The sequence below is a fragment of the Strix aluco genome, chromosome 10 (genome assembly GCF_031877795.1).
Source record: "Strix aluco isolate bStrAlu1 chromosome 10, bStrAlu1.hap1, whole genome shotgun sequence".
Lineage (NCBI taxonomy): Eukaryota > Metazoa > Chordata > Aves > Strigiformes > Strigidae > Strix > Strix aluco.
Window position 1 is genome coordinate 16,244,650 of NC_133940.1, and position 27,992 is coordinate 16,272,641.

At 46.5% G+C, this 27,992-nt stretch overlaps 1 protein-coding gene across 1 annotated transcript; it reads left to right on the plus strand.

Annotated features, from left to right (window-relative positions):
- LOC141927949 (exocyst complex component 1-like) lies at nt 1-27,921 on the plus strand. The gene is made up of 16 exons (XM_074835411.1): nt 1-78; nt 2,236-2,374; nt 3,297-3,482; nt 4,855-4,982; nt 9,064-9,223; nt 10,009-10,202; nt 14,541-14,768; nt 16,306-16,438; nt 17,579-17,688; nt 18,834-18,983; nt 19,275-19,368; nt 25,171-25,289; nt 25,518-25,628; nt 25,980-26,050; nt 26,658-26,898; nt 27,718-27,921. Exons 3-16 carry the CDS (start codon nt 3,359-3,361, stop codon nt 27,919-27,921), a joined length of 2,067 nt encoding a protein of 688 aa, XP_074691512.1. The 5' UTR covers nt 1-78; nt 2,236-2,374; nt 3,297-3,358.
- The last annotated feature ends 71 nt before the right edge of the window (nt 27,922-27,992 follow it).

Genomic DNA, 27,992 nt, shown 5'->3' on the forward strand with positions numbered 1-27,992 from the left:
TTTACCAGCAAACTGTTTCCTGTTCTAAGGCTTCTTGTGATTGAAATCCTGCAATTTATCCTCAGCGAGACACGGCTGGTAAAGTCTTTGAACGTTCTTCCTTTCACTAACACTCTCTTCCTTGCTGTCAGCTGTCTGGATGGGTGATGTGCACTTCTGTGAAAATTTCAGGAAGGTTTCACTGAGATCTTTAAGTCTTACAGGTTGTGTCTAGAAAACAGGGGGGGTTAACTGGCTCCCCTACAGACAGCTTTTCAATTACATTTGTGGAAAGTATTGTGCTTTCTGCATTAACTTATCAGGGAGCAGTGAGCCCTCTATTACTTTGGCTTTCAATCATTTTCATGTAGCTGTTGCTCAAGTGCTATTATAAACGAATTAGTGAGTTTGAAAGCAATAGCAGTGTAGACGGTCAGGTCTCCGGGCTGCCATCCTGCCTGCCTCTGGAGGTGAATGCCATTAGAGAGACTGAAAAGCTGACAGGGATGGAGAAACCAAGATAACCCGGTGAGAGACTGCATTCAAAGAGATGCTATGGTGACAGAATAATTTTAGCAACAAATTTTTTTTTTTTTTTGGTCACAGCCATGGTAGAAAAAGTTTAAATAATTGTGGATGTGATTTCAAGCTCATTAACTGTGTGGCTGAGCTGAAAGCCTCATCGCTATGGGGAGGGAGCTTCTGAAGGTTTCATTTGTTTTAGTTCACTGCAGAGCAACCAGTAAATTTCAATAACAATTAATTTCTCTTAGAAAACATTCAAAGTGAGTGTTCTAAATATTATTTTTTCCTACAGTCTATATCTTTATTTATCCCTAATTCTTACTGAAATATTTGCATTAAATGCAACCTTTTAGTTGTAGCCACTTTGCTTATTCCCTCACCACCTAGATCAAAGGCTGTAATGTAACTGCTGGTTGTTTCTGAATGTTTATACATGACATACAGGACATGAACTGCCATCTCCTCCCTGATAGTGCTGGGTTTGACTTACACTGGAAATATATCTCCATGAGTCTTAGGTACGATCTGTGTGATAACTTTCCATTAAGAATATTGTGGATTAAAAAAACCACTTTCATAGAATCTTAGAATACCAGGTTGGAAGGGACCTCAAGGGTAAGGGACCTCAAGTTTGTGAACAAGCAACGCATTTTTGCTAAAAACACTGCTTCTGCTAAGATGATTTAAACAAACCCTTTCCTTCTTGCATGGGGTTGACCTGAATCAGTATATTTCAATACCTCAAACTGAATCAAGTTGTCTTGTTCCAGCCTAGCACTGAGCTGAGCTTGCCTGAGCTTTCAAGAGGTTGCAGTTGTCTTGATCTCTGTGGGCTGGACTTGGAGATAGGACTCTCCTGTGGCATCTGTGCCCAAGGCCCTGGGGTGCTTTGAGCACTGCTTTTAAGGAGGCAGCCAGGAGAGATCCTCCTGATTGGGTTGATTTCTTACTGCACTTTCCTCGTCTGTAAAGTGGCGATCATGTTACTCCTACAAAACGTCATGAGGTGATGCAATGGTTTAAAGCTGGATGCTGCGATTTCCTTAGATGACTTTTAGTCATGCACATCATAGCCATTCTCAGGCTGTGGAGAAGTACATTCAGCTACAAAGCAAAATGAGGGGGAGAAGAAGTTGGGGTTTGTTTCCTGTTAGACTATGAAAGCAAAAAATGTACACTTGTTCAGCTGGCTGGAGATCTCAGCGTGAGTGGATGCACATTTCCATGAAGTGCTTGCTCGCAGCACATAGCCAGGGAATACAAACATAGCCATCTGCAGGAGGGGCTCAACCCCAGTAACTGAGACTCCACTGGGTTTCCCATTCCCTCTGTGTTACTCCTTTCTCCTTTCTGGTTAATTAGCTGATGAGCTTGGAGCCAGGGAACCTTGAAAGAGCAAATGAGTGTGGGTCTCCTTGGGAGTTTAGGAGCTGCTGCCTCTTAATATTGGTTTGCTAATGAGTCAGCAATCATGTGAAACCTGCGAGCGCTTTCACCCTCTGCATAGGGTACTTTCCCTCTGCTGCTTGTGGGTCCAAGCCCCAGGGACCGAGGCAGAGGGCTTGGGAAGGCGAACCAGCCATTTTGGGGAAGCATCTGCTCTGGTCTGCATGGCTGCAAGAGACCAGGGCGGGGCTCATCGGAGGAGAACTGGGGATGGAAGGGGAGGGGGAAGCAGTGGTGGCCTGAGGCCCCTCTCCCCTGGTATTTTTCCAAAAATGAATCTTTTAGGGCACTGAGGAGGAAGCAGGGAATCACAGAGCTGTCAGCCAAGGAGGAAGGAATTGCAGCTGGAGTGGGGAGAGCTGCTAAGCAGAGCACAGCCCAGGGAAACAGAGGAGAGATTTGAAGACCACAAGGGCACAGCAAGGTGGGTGCAGGCCGTGGTGGCAGAATGTGGTCAGGGAGGTCACAGTGGCTGTGCATTTGCAGCCCCACATGGTCTTGGTCTTAGCACAACATCTCTTGCAAGGCATGTGTCTTAGTAATCCACCTCCCTTTGCTTCCATGCCCACACTGCAACCCTGTGAGCTCCTCTGAGCCCCCTCCACAGCCAGGGCTCTGTTTGCACTCCTGTGAGGCTCCAGCATCTCCCCAGGTTCAGTGAGTTGTGTCTCTGCGTGCTTGGGCTGCTCAGCGTGGCATGAAGTTGGCAAGGCAGCTGGCCTGGCAAGTTGATCTGCCCTCGGAGGGTTGCCATGCATTTCTGCTAAGCTAAAGCCCCGGGGATGTCCGAGAGGCAGGATGCCCCACAGCTGAGCTCCAAAAGTGGAGTTGAGCTTCTTTGTTTTGCAGCACTGACTTGCACAGTCATGTATGTCCATCCCATGCTGATTGCAGGGCACAGCAGCTCAACTTGAGCATTGCGTTGTGTCACCCAGGAGGGTGATTTCTTGAGTTGTAAGCACTGAAACAGTGTGGGCCAACAAAAACAATCAGGCAATGGATTTCTTGTAGCTGCTAACCTGTTTCACCTGCCTGTGGACATGGTCCTGTTGCTCAAGACACTAAGCTGAGTTGGAACTAAAAAAAATGGGTTTTTTGAAGAAATTAGGAAAGTCTTATTGTGGCCTTATTGGGCTGGATGTACTGGCATGTCCTGTTTGCAATGAGCAGGAATTCAAGCCAGCTGATTATAAAAGGCCCTTCTGGCCTCAAGTCTGCACCAGTTATTTAACACTCACGCTGTCTGCAAGACAACAGAGACAAAATCAGTGTGGGAGTAATGTATTTTACTGGTGTGCCAGGAGCTTGCTTGTGGATTATCTCTCCAGCCTGTTTGTGTTTCACAGGAGGTGTTGTGCAGCTTGCAGTGACCACAAGCTACCACTTCTTGTTGTGTTTGGGTATCACCATGGCTTCTCTTTGGAGCTCTCTGGAAAAAAATGTGTTCAACCCACAGAAAAAGAGGCTGCTGGAAACCATTCGTGTCTGGAAGACGGGGAAGAAGAAGAAGATGTCCATTCTCTGTGTTGTGGGTGAGAAACCTTGTGGGGCTGGGAGACAGGTTGAGTTGCAAACCCAGGAAGGTTTCTTGCAGACTCAGAGTTTGGTCTCTGATGGCTCTTTTCCTAATTTGGGAGAAGAGACAGGACCACTATTTGGAATGCTATATTTTAAGATTAAATGAAGGAAATCTTGATCCAAAGATAGGAGCTGTGCCACATCCGTACAGAATGTCAAGAACTGGCAATAAAATCACAAGTTTCCTTTTGAATGTCAGATGAACTTTAGCTGGCTAAAGAGATCTGGGGTCTGCAGGATTGCTCCCTCCACCAATGTAAGATTTTTTTTTTTTTTTACTATTTGCATCAAATCTGTCATTAGAGGTCAGCAACAAACCGTTCTAACATTACACAGCATTACAGCCTCATTCTGTCTCTCCATAGTTTTTTTTTGGTGAAAGTTTTAACAGTACCCAGATATTTCAGGAGTATGTAGCTATTTGATTAGGATCCAAAGGTGTAAGTGCTTTGGGAAATTTTCCATCTCCTTTGGTCTATGCTTTTCTAGTTGTTCCATCACTCCTGAGAAGTTGTTAGTGTAGATTTTTTTGACAAACTTACAGGGGAGAGACTTTCCTGCCAATGAGCTTCTAGGCAGCATAGTCACCTACTACAGTATTAAATTCTGACAGCCTTAGCCATAGTGTTTGATGTAAATGATGTGCTTCAAAACCCCCGGTAGTCAATGGAAGACAGGAGGAATATCTCCAAGGGATGATGTAGCCACCCTATGAGGAGCATCTAAAATACATGAGTTACCCCTGGAACTGTCCATATCAGCTTTCTGGAGATACCTAGCTGATATGGGAGATCTAGATTATAATAGCCAGAATGATGTACAGTGAGCACCTCCCAGATAAACCAAGCGGTGACTGTAAGCTAATTGGCACTAGAATTGATTTTTGGTGGGATATGTTAGCATGGGTATCAGTCAAACACTGCAGTGCTTTTGCACCCTGTTGTAGGGCCAGCAGTATGGTATGTAGCCATCATAAATCTTACTGCATTAGGGTGCCCTGTTCCCATCACATCTGGATCTTGCTGAAATATTACTTGTGGCTTGTGCAGAGCACAATGGTCCGGTTTAAAACTCATTGAAATTATTTGGAATCCCTCCATAGACCTCACAGTACTCTGGATTAGACCCTAGAGAGAACTTCTTATATATAAATACTCATTGAAGAGAAAAGCCAGTCAAAACCCTGTAGCACCTCTCCATAGAGCCACAATGCAAAATCAGTGTCTGTGTGTCCATCTGTACCTGTCCACTCACACTGAACTGTTGTGTACTGGGCTAACAATAATATTGTGGGTTGTTTTTTCTTTTCCTGTCCCTCATCCTCAGTGGACACCTTTAGGCCAATGCAGCCGTTTCTGGTGAAGGTCAAGGTAGACCGAGGAGAGCAGTACAAGATAGCCTACAGGTGGCCTTTAGCAGAGCTGAAGCTGGTAGATGGCAAGACTCTCAATCAGGTAGGACTGATTTTCCTTCTGTGGCAAAGGGCAGAACTGATCACGGGAGAGAGAGATGAATATGAAGCTAGAGAGACACGGGCCAGGGTCCATAGGGGGATTTGGGTCCTCTGGAACTCAGCCCATATGTTTAGATGGTGGGAAGGACAGCAGGGTGTGTGTGTGTAGGGGGGTGTGTGGTTTCTAATATAGGACTGAACCAGCCTGAATAATACTTATTGTGGGGAAACAACCAGTATTAAAAAAATGTAAAAGTCCTCTGCCTTCCCTCAGAGTTGTTTCCTAGAGTATGGTGATCTGAGGTCCCTCCCTGGATGGTTCCACCATCCTACATCAGTGCTTTTGGACTTCTCATTTCCCTTATCTGCTTCAGGGAGATGCCTGTGCCCACGATGCTGAAGCTGGAGTGATTTTCTCCCTCGTGAGTCATCCCTCTCTAAGTTAGGAAATGTCAAGCTGGCCAAATACCTGACCAGGGTGAGCAGTGAGTGGGTGACTGCTGCATGGACACAGCTTCCATCAAAATCAGTGGGCAAACTCTCCTTATTCCTCAGGTAGAGGGCTTCCTGAAGCTCTTTGCAGCAACCCTCAGAGGCTGGAGAGATGGACTGCAAAGCACTGCTCTTGTCAGGTCTCCAGCATTTGCAGAACACATTGTCAGGCCCATCTGTCGATCCATGTTGACAAAGCTTCTTGACAGACATTTGCATAGGGTATTTAAAGATTAAATGGAGGCATTTACTGAAAGAAGGGTTATAGAGAGCTGGAGTCAGCGTGAGTCTGCGCTTTTAGGGTGACATTAAGGTTTTTTGGGAAAGAAAGCATGGACAAGATATTCCCTTTCTGCTGCTGGGGCTGGCAGTGTGTTGTTAAAGTTGTTATAATTAGTTTTTTTATTAATGTGAATGTTCCAGGGGCTTTGGCTAGGTGCCTGGGTTTTCACAAGCATAGAAATAAATGAGAAAAAGAACAGCTTTCCAGTTCTACATCCAGGACAAATAAAGTACATCTGCACAGCATGTCTGGAAGGAAAATTACAATTGCAGGTTTGCAGGGCATCTTGATCCTATGGGTAGAACTGAACTGTGTTACATTTTCCTGTACACAAGGAAAGACATGCTTTCATCCTGCCTGAGCTTTCTTCTAGCAGATGAGCCTGGCTTCACCAAATCTTCTAAACTGCTTTGACTTCTGAGGAGTTAGGATTAGAAAATACCTCCAGGATTTTCAGTCCTTTCCCCCTCATTTGCCATCCCAATGAGATAAACTGATAATACTCTATCTTAAACTATTGCTGTATTTTTGAACCCCCTCCTACTGGGAGACAAATAGAGAACTTGGTTGTCCCAATGGCTAAAGCCTTCTTCTGACTCCCAGCCTGTATTCCTACCCACATCATCCCTGTTTGCGCTTGGGCCGTGCCTGTCCTTTAGGTTAGACATCTCTTTTCCTTTGCAGATATATTTTTAGATTGCAGTCACCTCCCCTATCAACCTTCCTTCTGGCAGGCTAAGCAGACTGACCTCTTAGTCTTCTTCATTGACTTCTCTCTTCCCTTCATCAGGCCTGGAGCCCTCTTCCTTGCCTCTTCCAGGCTGAATTGGTCTTTCTTGAATGGGAGCAGCCAGAATTGTCCATATCATTCCTAAAATGGGATCTACTGACCAGCTGAAGCTGCTGCACAAAGTCCCCAGGCAGAAGAGAGGCTGAAGCAGTAGGCTGCAGCCAGGATGTATTGACATCTCTCAGGTCCCACCACAGAGATCCCAGCACAAGCCAAGCTCCCCGGTGCAGCCCAGTGCTCAAATCTGCACCATCCCTCCCTGTTGCATGGCTTGGCAGGTCCATGGAAATCAAAACAAGATCTCTCCTCTGTTGCTTAGCAGATAGTACTGACTACAGCCAAACCCCAGCTTGTGAGTCAATATTCAGTACACACAGCAAGGACTTGATCGTCAGGTCTGCTCTGGTGTGCTAGGAAGCCCTCTGTTCCTTGGCACCAGCAAAGTACTGACACTGCAAGTCCAGCGGTGCTTAAAGCTACAGCTCCCTTGACCAAAACAGTATGAATATTTATGAAACGATTAACGGATGCCTCTCTGCTTTAATAGCTCCTCATAAGGCATGCTGTAAACCACGCACGCTGTAAATTCCTCCCCCAGACATCACTGCTTTGTGCCATTGCAGGGGCTGCTACTGAGCCTGAAAAGCAATGCGGGGGTGTGATGTATTGCTCCGAGGTGTTTAGAAAGCAACCCTTAAAGCATCGTAGGACTGCGTCAATCCTCATAAACTCTGTGTCTGTTATGATGATTAGTACCAATAATTATAAGTGCGGCTTCTAAGTTCTCCCGAAGATGAGATCAGGCTGTGCCACAGAGCTAATGAGCTGGTGCAGGAAGGAGTTTCTTTCTGTGGGATGTTCCTAGTTCAGCAGCCTCCCTTCTCCTCTACACCTGTATATTGCTTAGTGGCAAAAACTAAGACTCCTGTGGCTGGAGTTCCCCCTCCGTGAGACTACATCCTTTGGGCATAGCTAGATGTAGAGATATTGACACTTATACAGATGAAAACAACATGGGGAAATGCCAAGTCCATGCTCCTGTTATCTCAGGTGACCTTCCCCTGACAGGAAATGGGGCTGCTGGGATATGCCAGGTGAAGCATGTGTGGTACCACTGTGCTGCTGGGGGGACTTTGGGACTGAGCTTGTGGAAGCCTGTGTCTGGATTTTCTCTGGGTGTTCCCAATACTTGAGTGAGGAGAGGTTTAAGATTTTGGGTTGAAGGAGGATTGCAGAGGGGAATATCTGCAGTGGGAGGCAGGGTGGATGCTGGGCTCACCCCGAATGCTTAACTCCAGTTGATTCAAGCTTTCTCATTCAGCACATCATTACACTGCAGAGCTTATTGCCACAGGATGCTGTAGAAGCCAACGCTGTAAGTTCAAAAGACCATTAGAGGAAATCAGGGACAGTAGGTCCTTCAAGGGCTGTTAAACACAGTGCTGTGGATACAACCTCTGGCTCAACGAGCTGCTAGATCACGGGCTGCTGGAGGCTGGCAGGGAATCCTGAAGGCAATATAATTCTGGACTTGCCCTTTGAATGCTTTTTCTCCAAAGCATCTGTCACTGGCCACTGTCAAAATTCATCAGTGTTCATCCCCCAAAACTTGTAGTAAAAAGTGAGGGATTTATATAATCTGAAAAGAAATCAGCATGCTGGATCAGGACACTGGGACTGGTTGCTTGGTCTGACCCACTATGTGTGTCCTGGTGTCCACTTCTAGGGTCAGAATTGCTGTGCATCCTTTTATTTTCAGTGCTTTTGTCATGCCTGTGATTATATGCCAAGTGCCTTGAACATACCTCTCAAATCCCACCCAGTTGCTCTGGGATAGCAGGAGAAGTCCAGGGAGAGATGTCTATATCTGCAGGAAAGAAACACAAAGAAGGATTTGCTGTTAACTAGAGGAATGTCCTGCTGTCAGCTTGGAAATACAGAGCTTTTCAGGGAATTCATTGATTGAAAGACTTCAAATCAAACTTCTGACAAAAGTTACCCTGGACACGGTACAGTTGGTGTCCATCACATGAGGTGTTGTGGGGATGCTGGGGGCAATAGCCTTCATCAGATCTGACTCTGCCTATACCTGTGCAGCTCCACCAAAACCAGTCTAGTCATCGGCATGATGTGGCCGGTAGCACTGGTCTCCCTGGGGTCACCTTCCCAGCACATTCAGGCAGACTTCTTGCTAGATGGTCTCAGGGAGCTGTCAGAATCATCCCCACTGGTTGAAGGGACTGAGCTGCCTGTGCAGACAGAGCTCTCTCCTCTAACATCTAAACCCTGTGCTAGTCTCCATTCACAATGTGGTTTCCTGGGGCCACCAAAAACTTGAAGCTGCAGTGTAGAGATGTATCTCCCTCCCTCCCTCAACCAGGAGGTGTTTTTCCTCCTGGTGTGCAAGGTGTTTTCACATCAGTGCCTGCTATTAAAATGTGCTGCAAACCTGTGCTGAGTGTATGTAGTGTGGCAAGTAGCATCTAATTGATGTGGTAATTAACTGTTGACATCTAGGCAAGCCTGGATTTTGATCTGCAGTTCGATAAGGTTTACAAGTGGACTGCTAGCAGCTTTGAGGAGAAGAAAACCTTTATCAGATGCTTGTGGAAGCTGAACCACCGCTTCTTCGCCAGCTCTATCACATTTGTGAATGTCCCCTCCTGTGCAGTGGAAGGTAATTAGTTTCCTTGTCACACTTGAAGTGGTTTGGGTTTTTTGCATCATCAGTATCATCACTTTAGGAACAGGAGGTGAATAAATTTCAAACAGTGAATGCAGATGATGGGAGAGGTGGGCACCAGTGAGATGGAAACAGGAGAATCCATGTTTTTGTATCTGGAGGCACAGACGCCTGATTTATCCACTGACCCTTGCTGTGGAGACACAGTATTATGCTGGGAAGAAAAATAGATGGGCAGTTTATCTTATCTCCAGAGACATTATCTGCACTCTGAGTTGTGGCAGGTGAGCATTAAAGTGTTGGTCCTGATAGGCCAGGGGGAGACTGGTTGCCTGCCTGGTAACATTCCCCAGCAGTATATCAAGAAATACAGATATATATGGATATAAAAATATATTTTACTCTACAACACATGACTATCAGTATTTTTGGTCAGAGGAAGCCTGTTAATCTCTGAAATTTGTCTCAGCTTTGTACAACAAACATATCAACATTCCCCAACATACAGTCCCACAGAGGTTAGCAAACAAAAACGCAACCAGAGCTCAAATTAAATTTCAAATGTCCATTTTGTCCCTCTTACAAAACTGACCCTTTATCCCATGTGCACCTTTCTTTGCTCTATGCTGTGATCTTATTCTAACTGACCAACAGACTGAGACCACTGGACTCATGTCACTTGGACTCAATGGGACCCCTGGGGCTAATATTAGCAGAGCTAATAAAATGACATAGCTAGAAGGCTTTGGCCATCTCTACATCTCATCTTGCCCATGCAGGGAGACAAAGGCCTCAAGAAGACAGGAAGGACACTGTGGAAGCTGAGAGCCAGGAGGAGCTCAGTGTGTACCAGGAGATGACACCAAAGGAAGCTGCTGATGTGTTGAAGCTGATGGAGGAGTACGAGCCCCTTGTGAACAACTCTGTGGCCTTTGCAGAGCAGCTGAGCAATGATCTCCATGTGTTGGATGAGGTAAGGGTGCCAAGGGCTGTGACTCAACTGAAAAGAAGGTGGCTGGCATGGAGGGCACTGGACTGAGCCTCTGGGTATCGGCAGCTCCTTCGTTTGTTGTGAGCACTTGACTGGAGAGAAAGTCATCTTGGTGTTGTGCTACTTCAGCTCAAAAGGCATCTCACATGCAAGTCGGGAGGACGTTGCTGGTCCCCTCTTGAGGGTCAGTGTTCATCCCACTGTGCACTGTACTGGAGCTGCCTGTCCCTTGCAGGGGCTAAACAAGTAGCTGCAGCCTGGCAACCAGGCACCAAATATCTGTTTATGCTGAGCTTAACCACCCTTAGACATTGGTTTGGGTGGTGTCTCTCCGATGAACACAATGACTCACCAACTCGAGGCAGATGAAGCCCAGTTTTGCAAAGGAGTAAACCAAAATAGTGGCACAGACCCAGTTGCAGGGAAGGATACGGACCCCAGCTGCACATGGACAACAGATTATAATTTCTGGGGGCAGTGCAGGGATGGGTAAGAGACTGACTGTAAGGGCCTAACTACAGGGCAAATTGAAGTGGGGTGCTCTGGGGCTGGCTGAGGGACGTGGATGAGACCGGGGACATCTAGGTTCTCCTTTGCATTGTCCAGAAGGTCTCTGTGTCCCACGCAGTGTGAATTAGGACCATCGTTTCTGTTGCCACCTGTGCAGAAGAAATTTGTCTTAGGGCATTGCCTCTGGCTCCTACTGCTAGGTCCACAAGCTGTGCCTTCAGCCAGATCAGTGGTCAGCAGCAATCTTGAGCAGTCCCACAGCCTTAACCTCATCTGGAAATGATTTACAGGAACTGTCCCAAGGGGAAAATGTGGTTAACAACAAATCCTTCTTCATGTTTTCAAGGGGAAACATGGCTGGGTGTCTCACAGGGAGGGTTAGCCTGCCAGACACCTTGGGCCACTGATTGCTCCCCAGGCTCCTGCCAAATCCACAGACAGAAGCAGTGGGGATGGGTCCTGACACGTTGCCATGAGGGCTATCACAGATCAAAAATTCCTGTTATTTCAGTTGTTTGGGGGTTTTTTTGGTTTTGGTTTGGTTTGGTTTTTTTTTAACTTGAGCACAAGCACATTAGTTACCTTGGGAAGGGGAGAATAGAGGCAAGTTGGGTAGGAAGGATAAAGGCTGCTGAGTAAGGAGGGAAGGGATGAAAGTGCATGTAAAAAGTGGGGGGTGATGAAGAGCACAAAGGGTGGGCTGACAGGCAGGGATACCTGGAAGAAAATAAAGGGCCAACAATGATCCCTACAGAAAGAAAACCAGCAGTTGGGAGAAAGAGGGAAGAACAGAGCTGAAAGGAGATAAAAAGTAAAAGATAAACTGTAGTAGAAAGGGCCAGTGGAGAAGGCACACATTATTTTCAGACTAGTGAGCTTTATTTACTTTATTAGAGTTTCTGTATTTTATTGCATTTCTGCAGAGGATAATTTCTTTGAGTGCTGGAGAAACATAATGAGATAGCTGCTTCAAACATTTATCTTATGCTAATATATCTGGTGCTACGATTTTATGGGTAGGTAACTGAAGAACAAAGGGAAAAAAATAAGCCAAAAGAAATATCCTAAAACATACCTGAAACCACAAACCCTAAATTCAACCTTCAGGTTCAGTATTTGCTGATTCCCAATTTGTGTTTTTATATATATGACTTACTGCATTTGGAAACTTAGTAGTTAATCTGGAAGACCAAACTCCTGAGGTCTGCTCCTGCTTGCTCTTGGCAAGTTGTACAGGCACTTTGTTACTCTGTTTCCCAGCTATAAAACACCCTATGAGAGTAACTAATAAATATCTGTTAAGATCTTTGTGATGAAAAGCGCTGTTGAATATATTATTTTAATACCCTCTAATGAAAAATGTCACTTATTGCTAATAGGAATTAATTAATGAGATGTTTCTATTTCTAAGGTTTAATCGATTATATTAAGTGTTATTAATACCAGCAAGTTAGACTAGCACATGCATATATTTAAATGTTTTTTCCTGCATCCCAGTGATAACACCTTGTCCTCCTCTTACAATAGTAATCACCCTCTGCTAAACCATCTCTTCTGGGGATCACGAAACACAGCACCAACAGTAAGCAACTGCTTATCTGCTTTGGAGGGAAGGAAAGCACAGTCAGGGCACCTGGGAGGTGGCAAGTTCTGATTTTTACATTGGTATTCCTATGTACTTGCAGGATCCCAGCACCTGCTGAAACTCAGGCATCTCCTGGCAGCTTTGTACTACCTTCAGCAGGAGAGTTATTACCCTTACCCGAGAGGCGATTCTCTGGAGAGGCCTTTCTGCCAGCAGCTGCCCTGCCAGAGTCACCAGTGATGCTTTGCTCTGGGCAAACCCCCATGGGTCTGTTAAGCTCTAATAAGACAATCTGTAGTTGAAGCAGTGACAGGCTTGCAGGAGGTTTATGGCTGTAATTTATGAGCATTTAATAAAATGTGAAGCTCCGTGCAGAGCCCATAGCCATGGGCTGGGGTCCCTGGTGTGCGGCTGGAAAGCAGCAGTCTGGGAGCGAGGCTGTTTGCTCCTGCCCAGGTCCCTTGTGCCTGCCTGTGTAGGCTGGTTGGGCTCCAGGCGAAAGGAGCATTCATGTAGCATTGTTGGTGCTTCTGGAGGTAAGCATCTGCGTGTGTTAGCAAGCCCCACTTTAAATCCAGCTGCTGAGCCTGCTGGCAAGTGAAACTTCCTTCTTCCCTGCCATCACTGGGCTCTCCATGGGAAAGCTGCATCACTTTGCAGTGGGGTAGTTTCATCTCTACCCTTTGATAGAGATGCTTTGCTGTGTTTGCTATGATATCAGGCTCTTCTTTTCTACAGAATTCCTCTGACCTTTCCAGATCCTTTGCGGATCTGTGTACATCTGAAGCCATTCCCCACAGTCCTTTCTCCACACTTTCCTAAAACGACACTACATTTGTAACAGGAGAGTGTGATCCATGCTTTGCCAGTGGGACCGAAGCTGCTTGGTCCAGGTGTGTGCTGCAAACTGGCTCTCACACATTTCAGGAGCACCTCTGCGCAGCTCATCTTTATCCCAGTAGCAGTGCAAGTGGAGCTTGAAGAAAAGAAGGTCCTTAACACAGGGATTGTAGATGCCTGGCATCGGCTGTGCTTTCAGACACATTCTTAATTCAGAGCGCAGGGTAGGTCCAAGCCACGGTAACCTGACTTGGGTTGACAAGACTTTGCTTCTCTTCCTCCTATTGTTTCCTACTGGTGAGCTGAGTGTGGGGCATACTGGGAGGTGCATATGCTTCTGTTGTTCTTCCTTTAATGAAAAAGACATCAGATAATTCAGATATCAGAAAAGACAAACTTCTTTAAAAGCTTTATTGATGGAGAGAAAAATAGCAGTCTGGAAGACTCACGCCTCCCAGGCCCCTGTCTATTGATTGCTTTCTTTGATATCCCGCATGGTACATAGGCCCTGAAAATGATACAATTAACATTTGGAAGCAGTTAATCTCTAGCAGAGCTTGTCAGCAGCGATTAACACGCCGTTATATCTCTACCACCCATCAAAACAAATGCCTGAGACCTCCCTAGGCAAATTGTGCCTTCATTTTCCATATTAGAGACATATATATGTGCATGTTTCATGCACGATTTAACTGTTTATTAATTCCACTGCCAGAGCAGCTCAGCTGGGTAACACCCTGGCAGCAGTGGCAATGCCCGGAGCTGTGCTAAACATGCTGCGACAGGCAGTTGGCTTGGCCATAGCCTACATAAATGTGTTAGAACCAGCCAGAAATGGCCAGTACCTCAAAGCTGGCATGTTTCCTTACAAACAGTGTGGGATGGACACTCAAGTCCTCAGGGGACTTCACCAGTTCTGGCGATAGAGGGTTGGAGACTCCATGCAGTGTCCATTTGGGACTTTTCTAGTGCACAGAGGGAAAACTGGGGTGCAGAAACCAGCAGGGCTTGGTACCCTCTCCAAACCTACAGACTGTACTCTGCTCATGGTCGGATTTGCCCGGCGACTCCACAGTAACCTCTTTGCTGTGACAGATGAAAGTCCTCTGAGCGTACACCTTGCTCAGGGAGGGGTTTTGTTCTGCCTTGGTACCTGGGACTTGCAGATGGTTGCTGATGTAAAGTTGAGCCAAGTGCAAAGACAAGACATCGACCTTGTGCAGGTAGTGATGCAGGACAGCTGCAATTATAACAGTATCTTGCATGTTATAATGACAGGGTCTCTGCTTTGACTTGGGACAGTGAAGGTGAGGATATTTGACTCTGAGATGGTGATGATCAGTCCCTGCTACAGTGCTGAAGACGTCTGTTTCTCCATTTCACAGGCCAACCTTAGAGCCATTATATCTTCTGAGAAGCAGGTGACACAGCTGATGAGCTCCATTGATGAGGCCCTGGTAGAGGTGGCCAGAGTGGAGGAGACCTTGCAGATCTATGATGAGTTACTGGGAAGTGTGAAGCAGCAGATGGACCACATCCACCAGGAAAACTCCTTGCTACATTGCATCATTTCCAACAAGACAAGGCTGATGGATGAGATCCTCTTTCTCACGGTGTGTAGATTTGCAAAGACATAAATCTTCAGCCTGTTGAATGTATTAGAAAAAACATTCAGTGAGCCTCAAACACTCTGAAAACTGTTATCTGTCTGCAAAGGCTACAGAGCTTCTCTGGCCTAGAAATGAGGGACTTTGTTGTCTTGATAATATAATGATGACCACACAGCTGGGATGGACTACAGGTAGACCAGCAGTACCCTCACTGTGGTCCAGGGCTGTAAGAGGGGTCCCTAAGAGTTCTTTTCATGGTCAAGATGAGCCTCAAATTATGTAATGCCAAGGACCTTCTGAATGCTCTGTAGCATTTCACTTGGGATGCTGTGGTTTGCCTTTCACTGTCAGCTTTGGGACCTTCTTACATGCTCAGAGGCTGCTGGAGCAGTGTTTTTACCCTTGCATCCAAAGCACTGTAATCCTTCCAGCCTTGTGTTTTCAAGTTTGAGACATACCTATGTCTGTTTTGTGGGAAGCAATTGCCACTGAGGGTAGCTGCTTTCTTCTTCCCTTCACTTAGTAGCTTTCAGTTTATATCTTTGTACTAGGGAAAACCAGCTCTCATTAGTAGATAATAGTCATTTCAGTAGCCAGTAATCATAACCCAGGAATATGCAAACACAGTACTTAACAAACAATTAGAGCCAGAGAATGAAGCACCCACCCCTGGTCAAATCGTGCTCCCATCAGCACCGATAACCTCACAGGCAGAGATACCTCTGGGGACTTTGAGTGGGTACGGAGGCAAACTATACATCTACCATCAGAAAAGCATTCTGGAGACTCCCTGTTGCCCTGGAGAGGCTGCTTGTCCAGGGACCCTGTTGCATCTCTTTCCACTTCCCACTGATGGGAGTTTGCCCATTCCTCTTCTCTCCTTTGCTTTCTTTTTTATTTTTTTTTTTTCTTTTTCCCACCCTTGAAGGTAACAACTGTTAAGTCAATATCTGCCATCAGCTGTGGACTTTGTGCACATCAGCCTGTCTCCGCACCCATTGTGGAGTAAGGAGCTTTTCTTTGCAGCACCTCGTAGCCACAGAGACACTGGGGCAGGGGACAGCACAGCCAGTGGAAAGACTGTTGATGAGCTCTGAAAATATGGGAAAGCAAATTATTTACAAACATAACATGCCATAAATGCAAGAACTGTGCTGTAATAGCACAGCTAATCCTCACTTCCACTGCTTACCTCTATGCCATTGACCTTTTCAGTTCTGAGTAACTCAAGTTGCAGTTTCCTTAGCTTTTTCTTTCTCTTCCCCACCACTTTGTTGCCAGGAGAGATCCCAGAGGTGCCAGTCCTTTGCAAACTTATGCTGAGGTTTGCCAGGTCTTCTGTGGTGACAGCTGCAGTTGCTACTGTGCAGATCTTTGTTTTTGGTGGGGATAGAGCAGCATGGTCTTCTTGAGGGACACATGCAGCCTGGCAGCTGAAGGTAGCACTTGGCTATTTCAAGCCAGCAGCCTTCTGGGTGGGATGAGAAGGGATGAGAAGCTGGCTGTGCTTGTACCTGTTCTCTTCTGCCTTTCTTTTTAGACCCACCTCAGCCTCAGCAGGGAACACTGTGATGCCCTGAGCCAGGCAGATCTTTCCAGTCCCAGCAGAGTGAAAGCCTGCATTGCTGCAGCAGAAGCTTTATCTGCCTGCATGAACATCCAGGTACAGCCCGGTGAGTAGAGAGCAGAGATTTATGTCTGCAGACAGCAGAGCCACTATCTCATCCACAACCTGTGCTGCACACCCAGCACCACTTTGTTCTGTCCATCCTCTGCAGATGCCCCTGAACCGCTGAAGCTTCAGGGGGTGATCCCAGAAATTAGCTCACACACTTGCTGGGCAGCCCTGCAGGCTGCCTGGGCAAAGTAGGAAAGAAATAGAAGGCAGGCATGTATTTGGGAAGCTAAGTAGCAGCACTGACCAAGGGGCACCTGGGGTGTAAGGTGCAGAGCTACAAACACTATTTCCCTGCAGTGCACCTGAAGCTGTGAGCTGGGGAAACAGGCTTTCTTCTGGAGATATTGCTGATGCTTTCAAAGGCCTAGCAGCTTCACCTAGGAGCACACTCAAGCAGGGCTGGGAAAGCCAATGTAACATTACCCCTGAACATCCATGGAGAAAAGTTGCTGGGGAGGTGATTGGCTCCGTTCCTAGAGAAATCCAATTCATGCTGCAAATGGCCAAGCTGGGGCATCCACACACCACAGGCAGGTCTGCAGGCACCTCTGGACTCAGGCACCGGCTGGCCCAGTTTACATTAGAGTCGAGGCAGGCTTATGGCAAGCATGTATACAATTCTTCTAAATACCTGGATATAAGACATTGTGGTCTGCCATCTGTATACAACACCTCTTATAGTTTGGAAAGGAACTGGTGGAAAGGCATGTTTAGAAATTGTGATCTCTTGGGGCAACCCAGTTGTCTGTACTTGAGCATGGAAAAATGATAATTCATTTTAGCAGTATCCACTGTGGGTGTTGCTGGAGACCTGCTGGTGTACAGGGACTTGATCCTGGCATGAAACCCCATGTTTTCCTTATGAAGAGACTGGGTGTTTGTCCTTGGCCACGGTCAGAGTGACGGATGCTTTGCAATTATTTGGTTTTTTACTTTAAACTCCCTCCCTGTCTGTATTTGCTTGGTAACACAGCAAATCTTTTCCCCTTTGTTGGCTTTTGCATGGTAGTATTTACCCCAGAAGTTACTCCTTGAAGACCTGTCTTATTTTCCAGTGTGATGAGCAATGCTGGTCCTCAGCCACCACGGCTTGTGCCACTCAGTATCATGATAGCCTCTCTTTTTTTTCCTCAAGGTTACCGGAAACTGCAGTCTGTGGCTGAGCAACTGATCATGTTTGAAACACTTAAGCAGAACTTCGAAAGCTCTTTCATCAGTCACATTACAAGCATCTTCGAGCTGCAGGTGGGCTTTGTTCTTCACGTGGCAGCTCAAAATCCTGACAGATTTGAATATTCTGGTAAAATGGTACCAGCAGTATAGGGGATGCCACCGTAAGAGGATTTTCCAAAAGTGTCTCCCCAAAGAGGTCTTTTACATACCTTCACCTTGCCATTGCCTCCTAGCCCTCTGGTTAGTTTTGCAGGCATGTAGAAGAAATTCAGCACAATTCTGTGTCTATCAGGCTATCAGGTTCCCTCCTGTGATAGTCATTAATCCTCTGGTCATTTTAAAGACTGCTTAGGCCTGAAGAGTTTTGCTTTAGATTTTCTTGTTTAACTTTGGGGAGGGTGGTTGTTCGTCTGTAACACAAAATCCCAGGATAAAAGCCAATCCTTTGATCCTTTGATTAACATTTTCAAGTGCTTGTCTTGCAATTTAAAAGATATGGTGGACAATATCTCTGTGGGCAGAAATCAGAAAGGAAAATGTTACTCTTCTAGATTTCATTTAATGAAGAGAAAAGGAGAAACTCACAAATCCTTGCGTTATTTTCTTAAATCTTTAGCATTTACTTTCAAGCATTGACTCTGGGAAGGGATGTGACTAACAGGGAACTGCGAGAGAACTGTGGGATCTCCATCCTTGGAGATTTTCAGACCTCGACTGGACACAGCCCTGAGCAAGCTGCTCCACCAGCACCTGCTCTGAACCTGCTGAGCTCCTGTCCCACCTACACAACTGACTCTGTGGGTGCGGTGTCCCACCTCTGCCAGACCCTGGCAGATGGGCTGCATCAACTATGAAGCATCCTTCCTCTCCACTGCATCCCACCCCCCTGAGGCATAGCCACCTCTCAGTGCTTGGAGGGACAATTCCAGCATGCTCCCAAAAAATGAGCTTTTCATCTGTGTCTTCTCCTGACCGCTGTGCTTAGCTGGAGTATCCCACATATTACTGATGGGCCAGCTCATTCCTCTGGGCTCAGAATTGTTCCCAGGACATGGGATTAAAGCTAGAGTTCAAAGTGATCATGCATGCTCCGCTTTGCCCTTTAAATCCAACATATTCAGAACTGGAAATTCAAGGGCAATTATGAAGCAATTATTTCACAGAACTTTTCAAGGATATGTTTTATTTGACTCTTTCTGCTGTTTCTGCTGCTTTAGGGGAATGCTCAGGTCTCTGCTCTTGGTCAGCCTATTGACAAGCTATCTGCACCAAGCCATGGACTCCACCATGAGGAACTGGTGCCCTATACCCCGCTCATGGCCTGGCTGAGGAATGCCAACCCAGTTCTGTTCTGTGATCTCCCCAAGGTATGGCTGAAATCCTGAACAAATATTGCAAACCATTCGCCAGGAACAGATTAGTCAAACTAGTTAATTCATGATGAGAGCTTGGTTTCACCAGACCCATACCACCCACAAGCTTCCAGCATTTGGCCCTTCTAGGAGAGCACCTAGCCAACTTGGCCACATGATGTTGGGCCACTGTGCTTGACAGAAAGCAGTCTGGGAATCAGTGGTAGACATTGTGTTGAAGGAAAAGGTCTGAAATGATAAAATTTGGTCTTTTTGCTTTCATCTGGCTGTTTCTCTACTTTCCAGGTTTATGCCCAGAAGCTCAGCAGACTCTATGACCGGGAAATCAAAGCCTTTTTTGAACAAGCCAAAACCTTCTTGTTAGGAAGAAGAAAAGGAAGTGAGTGATTTGCAAATATGACCTTTGTGCTGCTGAGCAGTGATTTATTTGCAAGTAGGGAACACAGTAATCATCCTCTATCACAGGTGTCTTCCCCAGATTTTGTGCCATGAATTTACTTTCTCCTCCATGGACTTTGTCTGCAGTTGGCAGCACGTGACAAAGCTGACTCTGCTTTACACCAGGCAGTGTTTGGGTGAGCCTTGGCTCTGTGTATTCAGTTTTGTTTAGCTGCTTGTCAGAGCTGTAGCTTGTGTGTACCTTCCCTCTGCAGGACTCAGAACTGATGCATGGGTGGCTGAGATTGTGTCCTGAGGAGCTGTAAGAGATGGGGATGTGGGACTGCCTGGCTAATGCCTGGTCCATATTTCCTGCAAGCGGAGCTGGTCACAGACTCCTCAGAAACTCTTTTCCCTGTAAAGAGATGGCACCAAGCCTGTCCCTGAAGACACGAGTGTATTCATAGCAATATTTGTGAGAGCAGAATGATTTCATAGTGAGCTGACTGTGGGGCTGTGTTGTCCCAAGGTGATCATTTCAACAGAAATCACCGCATCTGACTCAAAATATTCCAGTCAGGTGTTTCTGAAGATAAAAAGAGAAACTGATCTGTCTCCTCTGGAAGTTTCTGATTGTGCAGAAGTCACATTTTCCTTCAGCAAAACAAAGCACTGTAATGGAAAGTTCCATGCCAGCTTGGCCCAGCTTGAATGTCAGAAACCACTTCACATGGTGTGTTTAGTCTATCAGAGTGCGAGCCCAGCTTCTTCCAGCTCTGCACCTACTTAATCACTTGTGTCCAGACCCCAGAGCCAGAGGACAAAGCCTAGGGAAGGAAATGAGGCTGGTGGCAGTAGGAACGTGGTGAAGGGCTCTGCCTTTCTGTACTTGCTGTGCTGACCCCACAGCAATGATTGTACCAACAGCCTCTGTCCAGCTGACCCAACTGCCCTGATATTTGCCCAACCTTTGTCTTCTGGGATGAAGTCCATGACATTCTTGTGGGGTACAAGGGATTGTTAGGGAGCCTGGGCCATGGGCATCTGGAGGGAGCTACCCTGAGGCTGCAGGATCAGATCACTGCACGTGATTTCCACTTCTGTAGCCTTCCAGGGCCCTTTCCCTCAGTTTCAGAATTGGCCATAAAGGGAAGGGCGAATATCTGCGTGTTTTGCTGTAATCTCCTTCCTGCTCAGTGGATCTGTGAAGAATCTGGTGAGTCTCAAGAAGGGACAGAGAAAGCCTATGCTAGCAGCAACTTGCACATGAGTGGGAACAGGACATTGCTTCTGCTGGCAGTGTTTCCCATGCTGAGGTGACAGAAGAAGCTTCCTCCGTGTCCCAAGTTTTGTACTGTTGCCTGGCCCTATATCACTCTGGGTGGGAGCACTCAGCATCACTTTGTTCTGCATCACGGCAGCTACAGCAGTTCCCACCTCACAGAAGTGAAGGAGCACAGCACTGAGAAGCACAAGTGGACCTGAGTGCTGGGTCTGCTCATCCCCTTACTGCACTCCCAGTACTGCCTCAGTCAGTCCCAGTCCAGGGTGGGCCAACAGCAGCAGACTGCAACTCCCAGATGCTGGCAGCTGTGCCTGAGGAGAGGGACACAGGTGCATGTCTCAGCTCCTGGTTTTGGGTGTGCATCACAGCTGTATCTCAACACACCCACCACCGCTTCCAGCTCCTCCCCGCCCAGTGCCAGTTCCCCTGGGAAAGACACTCAGCCACACATACCAGGAAAACAGGGGACCTCAAGACCACGGGACCAAACCAGGACAGACAGTGCTGGCAGTGTACATGCAACAGAGCACCCAAGTCCTGAAAAGAAAGAAAGAAAATTTCACTTAAATAGTCTTTTGTCACTGGAAAGGAGTGGAAAAAGAAAAAAGCTTGGGCTTTTTCTCCCCACTATTTGTCATTTTCAAAAATTTATCCCCTTTGAAGGAAGAGACAGTAGAAGCTCAGATACTTAATTAGAATATTCCTTTTTGAATTTTTGCTAGAAATGAAGAAAGTGAACACCTCCAGAAAATATTTTTATAGTCACCAGAAACACATTTTTCCATGTCAGAATGATTTGCCAAACTATGGAGCCAAGAGAGGGAAAAATGGGGATCAAAATCTCTGCTAGTTCCAGCAGAAAAGTAGTGACATGATAAAAAAGATCAAAAAATAAGTTGTGTAGGGAAAGTCAGCAGGACATTATTACTCTCCTTGTAATTTGAAAACAAGGTAACAGGCAAATAACTTGTGTGTAATGCCATTAACCTGCTGTACTTGTTGCTACAAGCTGTCACTGATGCTGGAGGACTCAGGAAAGCCTATAGCAAGCAGATAACAGGAAAATAGAATGAGGTGGTAATAATAATTGCAGGATAATTCTGAGATATGGACTTTCTGAAAAAGGATATAATTTCACGAGAACTATATAGGAAGACACTTCTCCCGTGGGGGTGTTACAACACACGTTTTCTCCCTGAATGTCCTCCGCCCTCCTCAGAGGTGCCAGGGACACAGCAGGGCTGGAGCACTTGATGCATCACTTGTTGGCTCTGGGCTACCCACCCTTTGAACATTTTGGCAGTTCCTGCTGCTGCAATCTGGACACCAGGGAGGACGCCTATGTTCAAGCACACAATGATGGGCTGATGATGACACCTCGTGAGGGTGTATTGGCCCAGGTGGAGGGCCCCAAGTAGAGGACTGTTCCCATGCTTCCTTTCAGCTCACCAGAGATGTAGTGACTGAGGAAAGCTCTCCCCAGGGCGGCTGTCAGAGCTGGTGGTATCATACTGGGACAGGACACGGCCAGTTCGTGTAGCTCTCCATGGCTCGCTTACTTTGCCATCCCCCTGCTGCCACACAGCCGGTGCTGGGTCTTGTCCTTATGAGTGTCCAACACTGCCCACCCTCCTTGGAAGAAGGGGTGCATGCACAAATAAATCAGTCGCTGTAATGAGATAATTGGTCAGGACCAATTTGATTCCAGCTTCCAGCTCTTATGCCTCGCTCGCACGGGGACTGGCTCACCATACAGCTCCTACACTCAGCTCTGACAGAGAGGGACATATGGTTTGCCTCACCTGCCACACTGGGTAAAACAAATAGTTAAAAAAGGTAACATTCCTCTCACACACCCCTCTCCTCCATGCCTGGACACAGCTTTTCCTGGGGAAATGTGCTCTTTCTTTCTTAAAAATAGGAATTCCTGATAAGAGGTAATGAATTTACTGACAGCAAGCAAGCCTGGGGAATTAGCAGTGGGGAAGCAAATTCCAATCTGTGGTTTATAAGATAATGTGATCAAGCACTATTTCCTGAAGAAGGGTGATTGCTTTTATTCAAACAGAAGGAAATAACAAAGATTGTGTATAGGATAAAGAGGCCTTGGTTCCTATTTGAAAAGTGATTGATGGGCTCTGAGCAAGGGACTTTAATTCTGCTGGGTGATAGAAAATAAAAACACCTAAGTTTGTCTCCTCCACAGAACAGCTGGGTCTGCTCAGAAAGCCATTAAAATGGGGGATATTGCAGGAGCAGAGACGGCTATTAATGAGGACCTTTATGAAAATGGACTTGTTAAATAAAAAAATAGATAGTGTAGGGCATGTGTTGCAGCCAGTCTGCCTGATCCCCTTTTGGTAAATGTTAAACCAGTGATTTCCTTTCAGTACTTTGTCTGTCTTTAATGCCTATGTGAGTCCCATAAAATGGGAATAATTAAAATCCCAGGAGAAAATCCAGTGTCTGCGAAAACCATTGCAGCACTAGAAGGACACCTTGATGGCTACAAGCCTGTTATTGCACTGTTATAAATCACCCAGAGGTGTCTGCCTGTTGCTGGTGTTGCTCCCATGTCCAGGACAAGATGAAACTGGTTTTGTGGGTGCTGGGGTGTGCTGGCACCGTGCTTTGCTCCCTGTGGTGAGAAGAGGTCTGGGACAGGTAGGAAGGCCCAGGCTTGGTTGGGGATGCTCAGCCCATCATTAATGTGAGCAGCACACCATGTCACTGCAGACTGCAATTAGTGATAGGGGGAATTTTTAGAAAGTTGTATCCACAGCGCTTCTGCCAGCCACGCTGCAGAAAGGCACCTTCCTCAGGGCTGGCAGTGCTACCAACTGAGATTTGTCTGTCCACCTCTGGACATCCTGGGGACAAAGTAGGAGGGAGAGCAGCACATCTCCTCTCGCATCACCTCCCTCCAGAGCTGAAGCTGACCTCTCCTTGGCTCAGGGACATAATGCAGGGTTGGCAGCACCCTGGCCATGCATGCACATGGCCTTCTGCAGGAGCTTGGCAGCAGTGGGCACTGAACGTAAGCACAGTTTCCCCCAGCTCCTGGGGACCTTCAGAGACTCCTGCTGAAATATTTTCTGCAAAATTGGTTGGCCTCAGCCTGTTTTGCAGGGAAGGTTTGGCTTTGATGAAGTTCTGCGGGAACCTCATCCAAGGTCTTCCCTGACGTTTCACCTGCTCAGCTGCTCGTTGGGGTGAGCTGCTGCATGGATGAAAGCCCAGGCTGCAAGGACACTTGCCTGATAACATCCCTCATCCTTGCTTTAAAATATCCCAGGCTTGCTCTAGCTCTCCGTACCTCTTTCTTTCTACTGATTACCCTGGCAGTGAATTTTTAGGGTTGATTCCCTGCCCTCATAAAGGATTATTTATGTCAATTGCTTCTAAATATACCACCTGATGATTTATTGCCTTGTTTCAGTATTACGGGAGAGTTTAGAAGGCAAAACCCAAGCTGTTTATAATTAATTATGAGCCAATAATTAAGTCTTTTCTCCTCATTTTCTTATTCCCCTTTCCACATTAAAATTTACAGGCTCGTAAAATTCTTTCCTGTTTGCTGTGGGGAGATAATCTTTTCCTGGTTTTGCCACTTCCCAGCAAGTGAAATTATCGTCACCCGTTGCATAAGGGTGGGAAAAAGGTTATGAAGCAGCTCATTAATTTTCTCCATGGTTTTAGCAAGGCTGAGGTCGCCATCAGGGCTGTCTGTCATTTCTCATCCCAGCTCCACATGTAGGGCATCTGACAAATCCTTTCCAAAGGTAAAAGCCCTGCAGGTAGTGGATCAAACAAGGATATTTTGGATGTTATGAGAAACAGAGAGCTGGCCTGACTCACCCAGGACCTCTGGGATTAGTGGAATGATATAAATTTTTAGAATTAATTAGAAAATGATATGGATGTTTCCCTACTGTGAGTATAACAGTATTTTTTTAATGCACATTTCAAAGAAATTTTTCAACTTTTCCACTTAAGCCAAGCACTCAGTGAAAACACTGTGGTAAAAAATGGTAATATTTGAAAAGTATATTAATTTCCAGGTGAATGTTTATAATTTTAAAAGGCTAGTTTTTGAAAAAAGCCAACCTTCCCCCCTGCCTGGGTATTGTTTTATGGCAATTTACTATCAAAACTAAGCAACAAATATTTTTCCTGAAACTTGCAGGCATTTCTGCTGATTTATGCTCTTATCACCTAGATTTTTTCCCTCCTCAGTCCTTAAGAGTTAGTATTAAGCACTAGATGCAAAGGGGTAAGCATCACAGACAGTGAAATAAAAAAAAAGTAATAAAAAAGAGAGTGCAGCAGGTGAGAAGGCAGATTAAAAAATGAGAGCAAAACCTGCATCCCCCATATATCTGAATCCAACAGGAAAAGGCCAATTCATGCATAAGATCAGACATAAAAAGAGACATTTAAATCTGTTAAAATGATGAAAGGAGCTGGAGAGGACAAGAGGGATGGAGATGTCTAATCACCTACCAACATACTATGCAGGTCTTCAGGAAAGTTTAGAGAAGCCGATGGCGATGGGGAGCAGGCAGCAGTCTCGATGGAGTCTCCCTGGGAGCAGAGAAGGCCAGGAGGACACACCAGACAAAGGCAATGTCATCAAGGTAAGGAGCTGAGGTTTTCTAAAGGGTTAGTGTCCCACAGTGACTGTGCCGGTGCTGCAGCCCATCCCATGGTCCTTTCTCTAGTGCTGTGTCCCTGGAACAGAAGCAGAAATGCTCTACATGGCTGACCTGGCTTAGATTTCACTTTAGGTGGACATGGACATCTACTCCAGTGTCCTCAGTGTGTGCTAGAAGGCATTTCTAACATGCCCGATGGTTTCTAAGCAGATGTTGGAGCAGGTGCTGAGAGAGCTGCAACCCCTTTGCACTGTGGAGCAGCAGTTCATTGAGAAATTCTTCCAGCTAAGCCACGACGCTGCAGATCTGCAGGTGCTGAAGGTAAGCGTGAGGACTATGTCCTCTCCAGTCCCATTTGCCAGTCCTCCCTCCAGCTTGATACAAGCCTCTGCAGGCACAGTAGGGTGGCTGCTTACCTCCGTCAGATACCTGAGCTCTCCTGGGCTCTTGTCCTCTAGTAACTGTCAGTGGTGTCAGTAGTGGGGAAGCTTAAGACCTCTGATGACAGAGGAGAATTGACTTGAACTTAATGGATGGCTCCAGCAAAATCACAGGATCTCTAAGCATTAAACACAGAACTCCAATATGAGGTGGCAGAAACTCAGATATCAAGTTTTCTCTCTTTGCGGGAGGGGAGACAAATCATAATTTCCATTCCATTCTTTCTTTCAGGCATCTGCCACTAAGGAAGGAGAAAGCACAACATCTCCAGAAGACCCTCCTTGCACCAAGCCTCGGAGTCAGTAAGTGGGTGATGAGATACAGCTGGCTGTTCTGACAGGGGCATGGTCTGGAGTGTCCTACAGGGACTGCCTGAGGAAATGATGGAGGATTGTTTTTCACTCTTGACCATCCTGCTGCCGACTAAGTGGTCTCAGATTTGCACCCTGGATAGCAAAAACCCAGGAGGCATCATAGCTGGGCACGCAGAGAGACTGAAAAGAGCCTACTGTTTCTGCCTCTCCCCAGCACAGCGGCTCTGCTTCAGGGTGGATCAGAAAGCGAGGTTTATGTTTCATGGAAACCCCTATGGTTTGATCAGTTTTATTTCCTTATTAGCAATGTCATAAAGTGAAAATATACTGTAGAACAGAAATCTTATTAAAAATGTCAGCATGAAAACACCAAAATTTTTCATTTGGCAGGCAAAACAGGACATTTCAAAGTCCTTTTACAAGCAAAGATGGTGTAGAGTTGAAGGATGACCCAAGCATAAACAGGCTCCATTGCAATACAGACAGCTTTGATTCTTTCTTTAGCTTTGTCCTTGCCTCTGCAGCTGGCCACAGGGCCAGTGTCCTTCCCCATTTAATTGCTTACCTTTTTTTTTCTTTTTTTTTTTTTTTTAAGACTAGAAGAACCTACGACCCGGCTGCTGAGTGAGATCTTCAGTTGCCTGGAACCAGAGCTGAGAGGATTTCTAGATGTTTGCAATAAGGCCCACCCATTCGGCTGCTTGCAGGTCCTGGTTACCTTGAATGACTCCATCTTTGAGATGTGGGGGTCTTCCTCAGCTCTCCCCTCATCGTTCCTCAACAGTGTTCTGGGCAACATGCTGCTCCTGGCCAAGAGCAGCTTCAACAAATGCATTGTGAGTGTCAGTTGCAGTAAGCCCAAGTAGACTTGAGTGATGTTTGACCTCCATCACAATCTCCTAAACTTCTAACGTGATCTTCACTCAAGACAGTACTGGTTTATATCAGACAGGGATCGGACTCTTTGGTTTTGGGAGGACTAGACCCTCATGGCATCAACGATTGTGTCTGTGTGAGGGAGGTGGGACACAATAAACCTAAGAGCCATCTGTGCCTCCTCTTACCAGGATGGCCAAACCAAAGGGGTTTCCCCCATGTAGAGTACTGGGAGGCTGTGGGAGTGATGGCAGCATGTCAGATGGCTCTCCTGTTCTCCTGCTGGCCTCCAGGCCCAAGAAGCAGGGAGGGGATTGTGGCAGGGGAGGGGGTGACAGTCCATCAGAATTGGCCAAGAAACCTGTCCCTGAGTCCACTGAGGCCTCATGTTGACATCAGCTGTGTCTGTGCTAAGACCTGGAGCAGCAAGTCTGCTCATAAACCAGCCTGAGGAGTGCATGAAGTGGCAGTGGTGAACACCTCTGTCCTAGGAGCTGTGGGTGTCTGCCTGGGGAGATTGCAGTGCTGTGTCTGGGCAAAGAACCACATAGCCTGGGAGACCAGGTACACCAGGTCCAGGAGAGCAGCTAGCGTAGATTCACATCCAGCCTCAAACAAAGAAGATCATATATCTTCCCATAGAAGATATTGTAAATAGAGAAAGTGGTACACACAAATGATTACTTTGCTTGTTTTTTGGCCTGTGCCTTAGTGCACCATAAAATGAGGCTGGGGCCATGTCACATCTGAGAATGCCGCGTCTTGTGTGTTGTTGCCAGGGGACCTTGTGCAAAGAGATTGAGGAGACAAAGATGCCCAGCAAGATGAAAGGTGGGATCCTGCCCTCTGTGAGCCGTTTTGAGGAGTTTGTGAGCTTCTCAGAGGAGGTGTTCAGGACAGCTCGGCGGAGAGGGGAGCTGGACAAAGCACATCTCAGGCTGGCCGTCAGTGTCTTCAGCAGCAGTGAGTACAAAGGCTGGTGACTGGATGCATCAGACAGGAAAATGTATAGCTGCAGCTTCAAGAGTTTCTAGCAATCAGCTGAACCACCAGA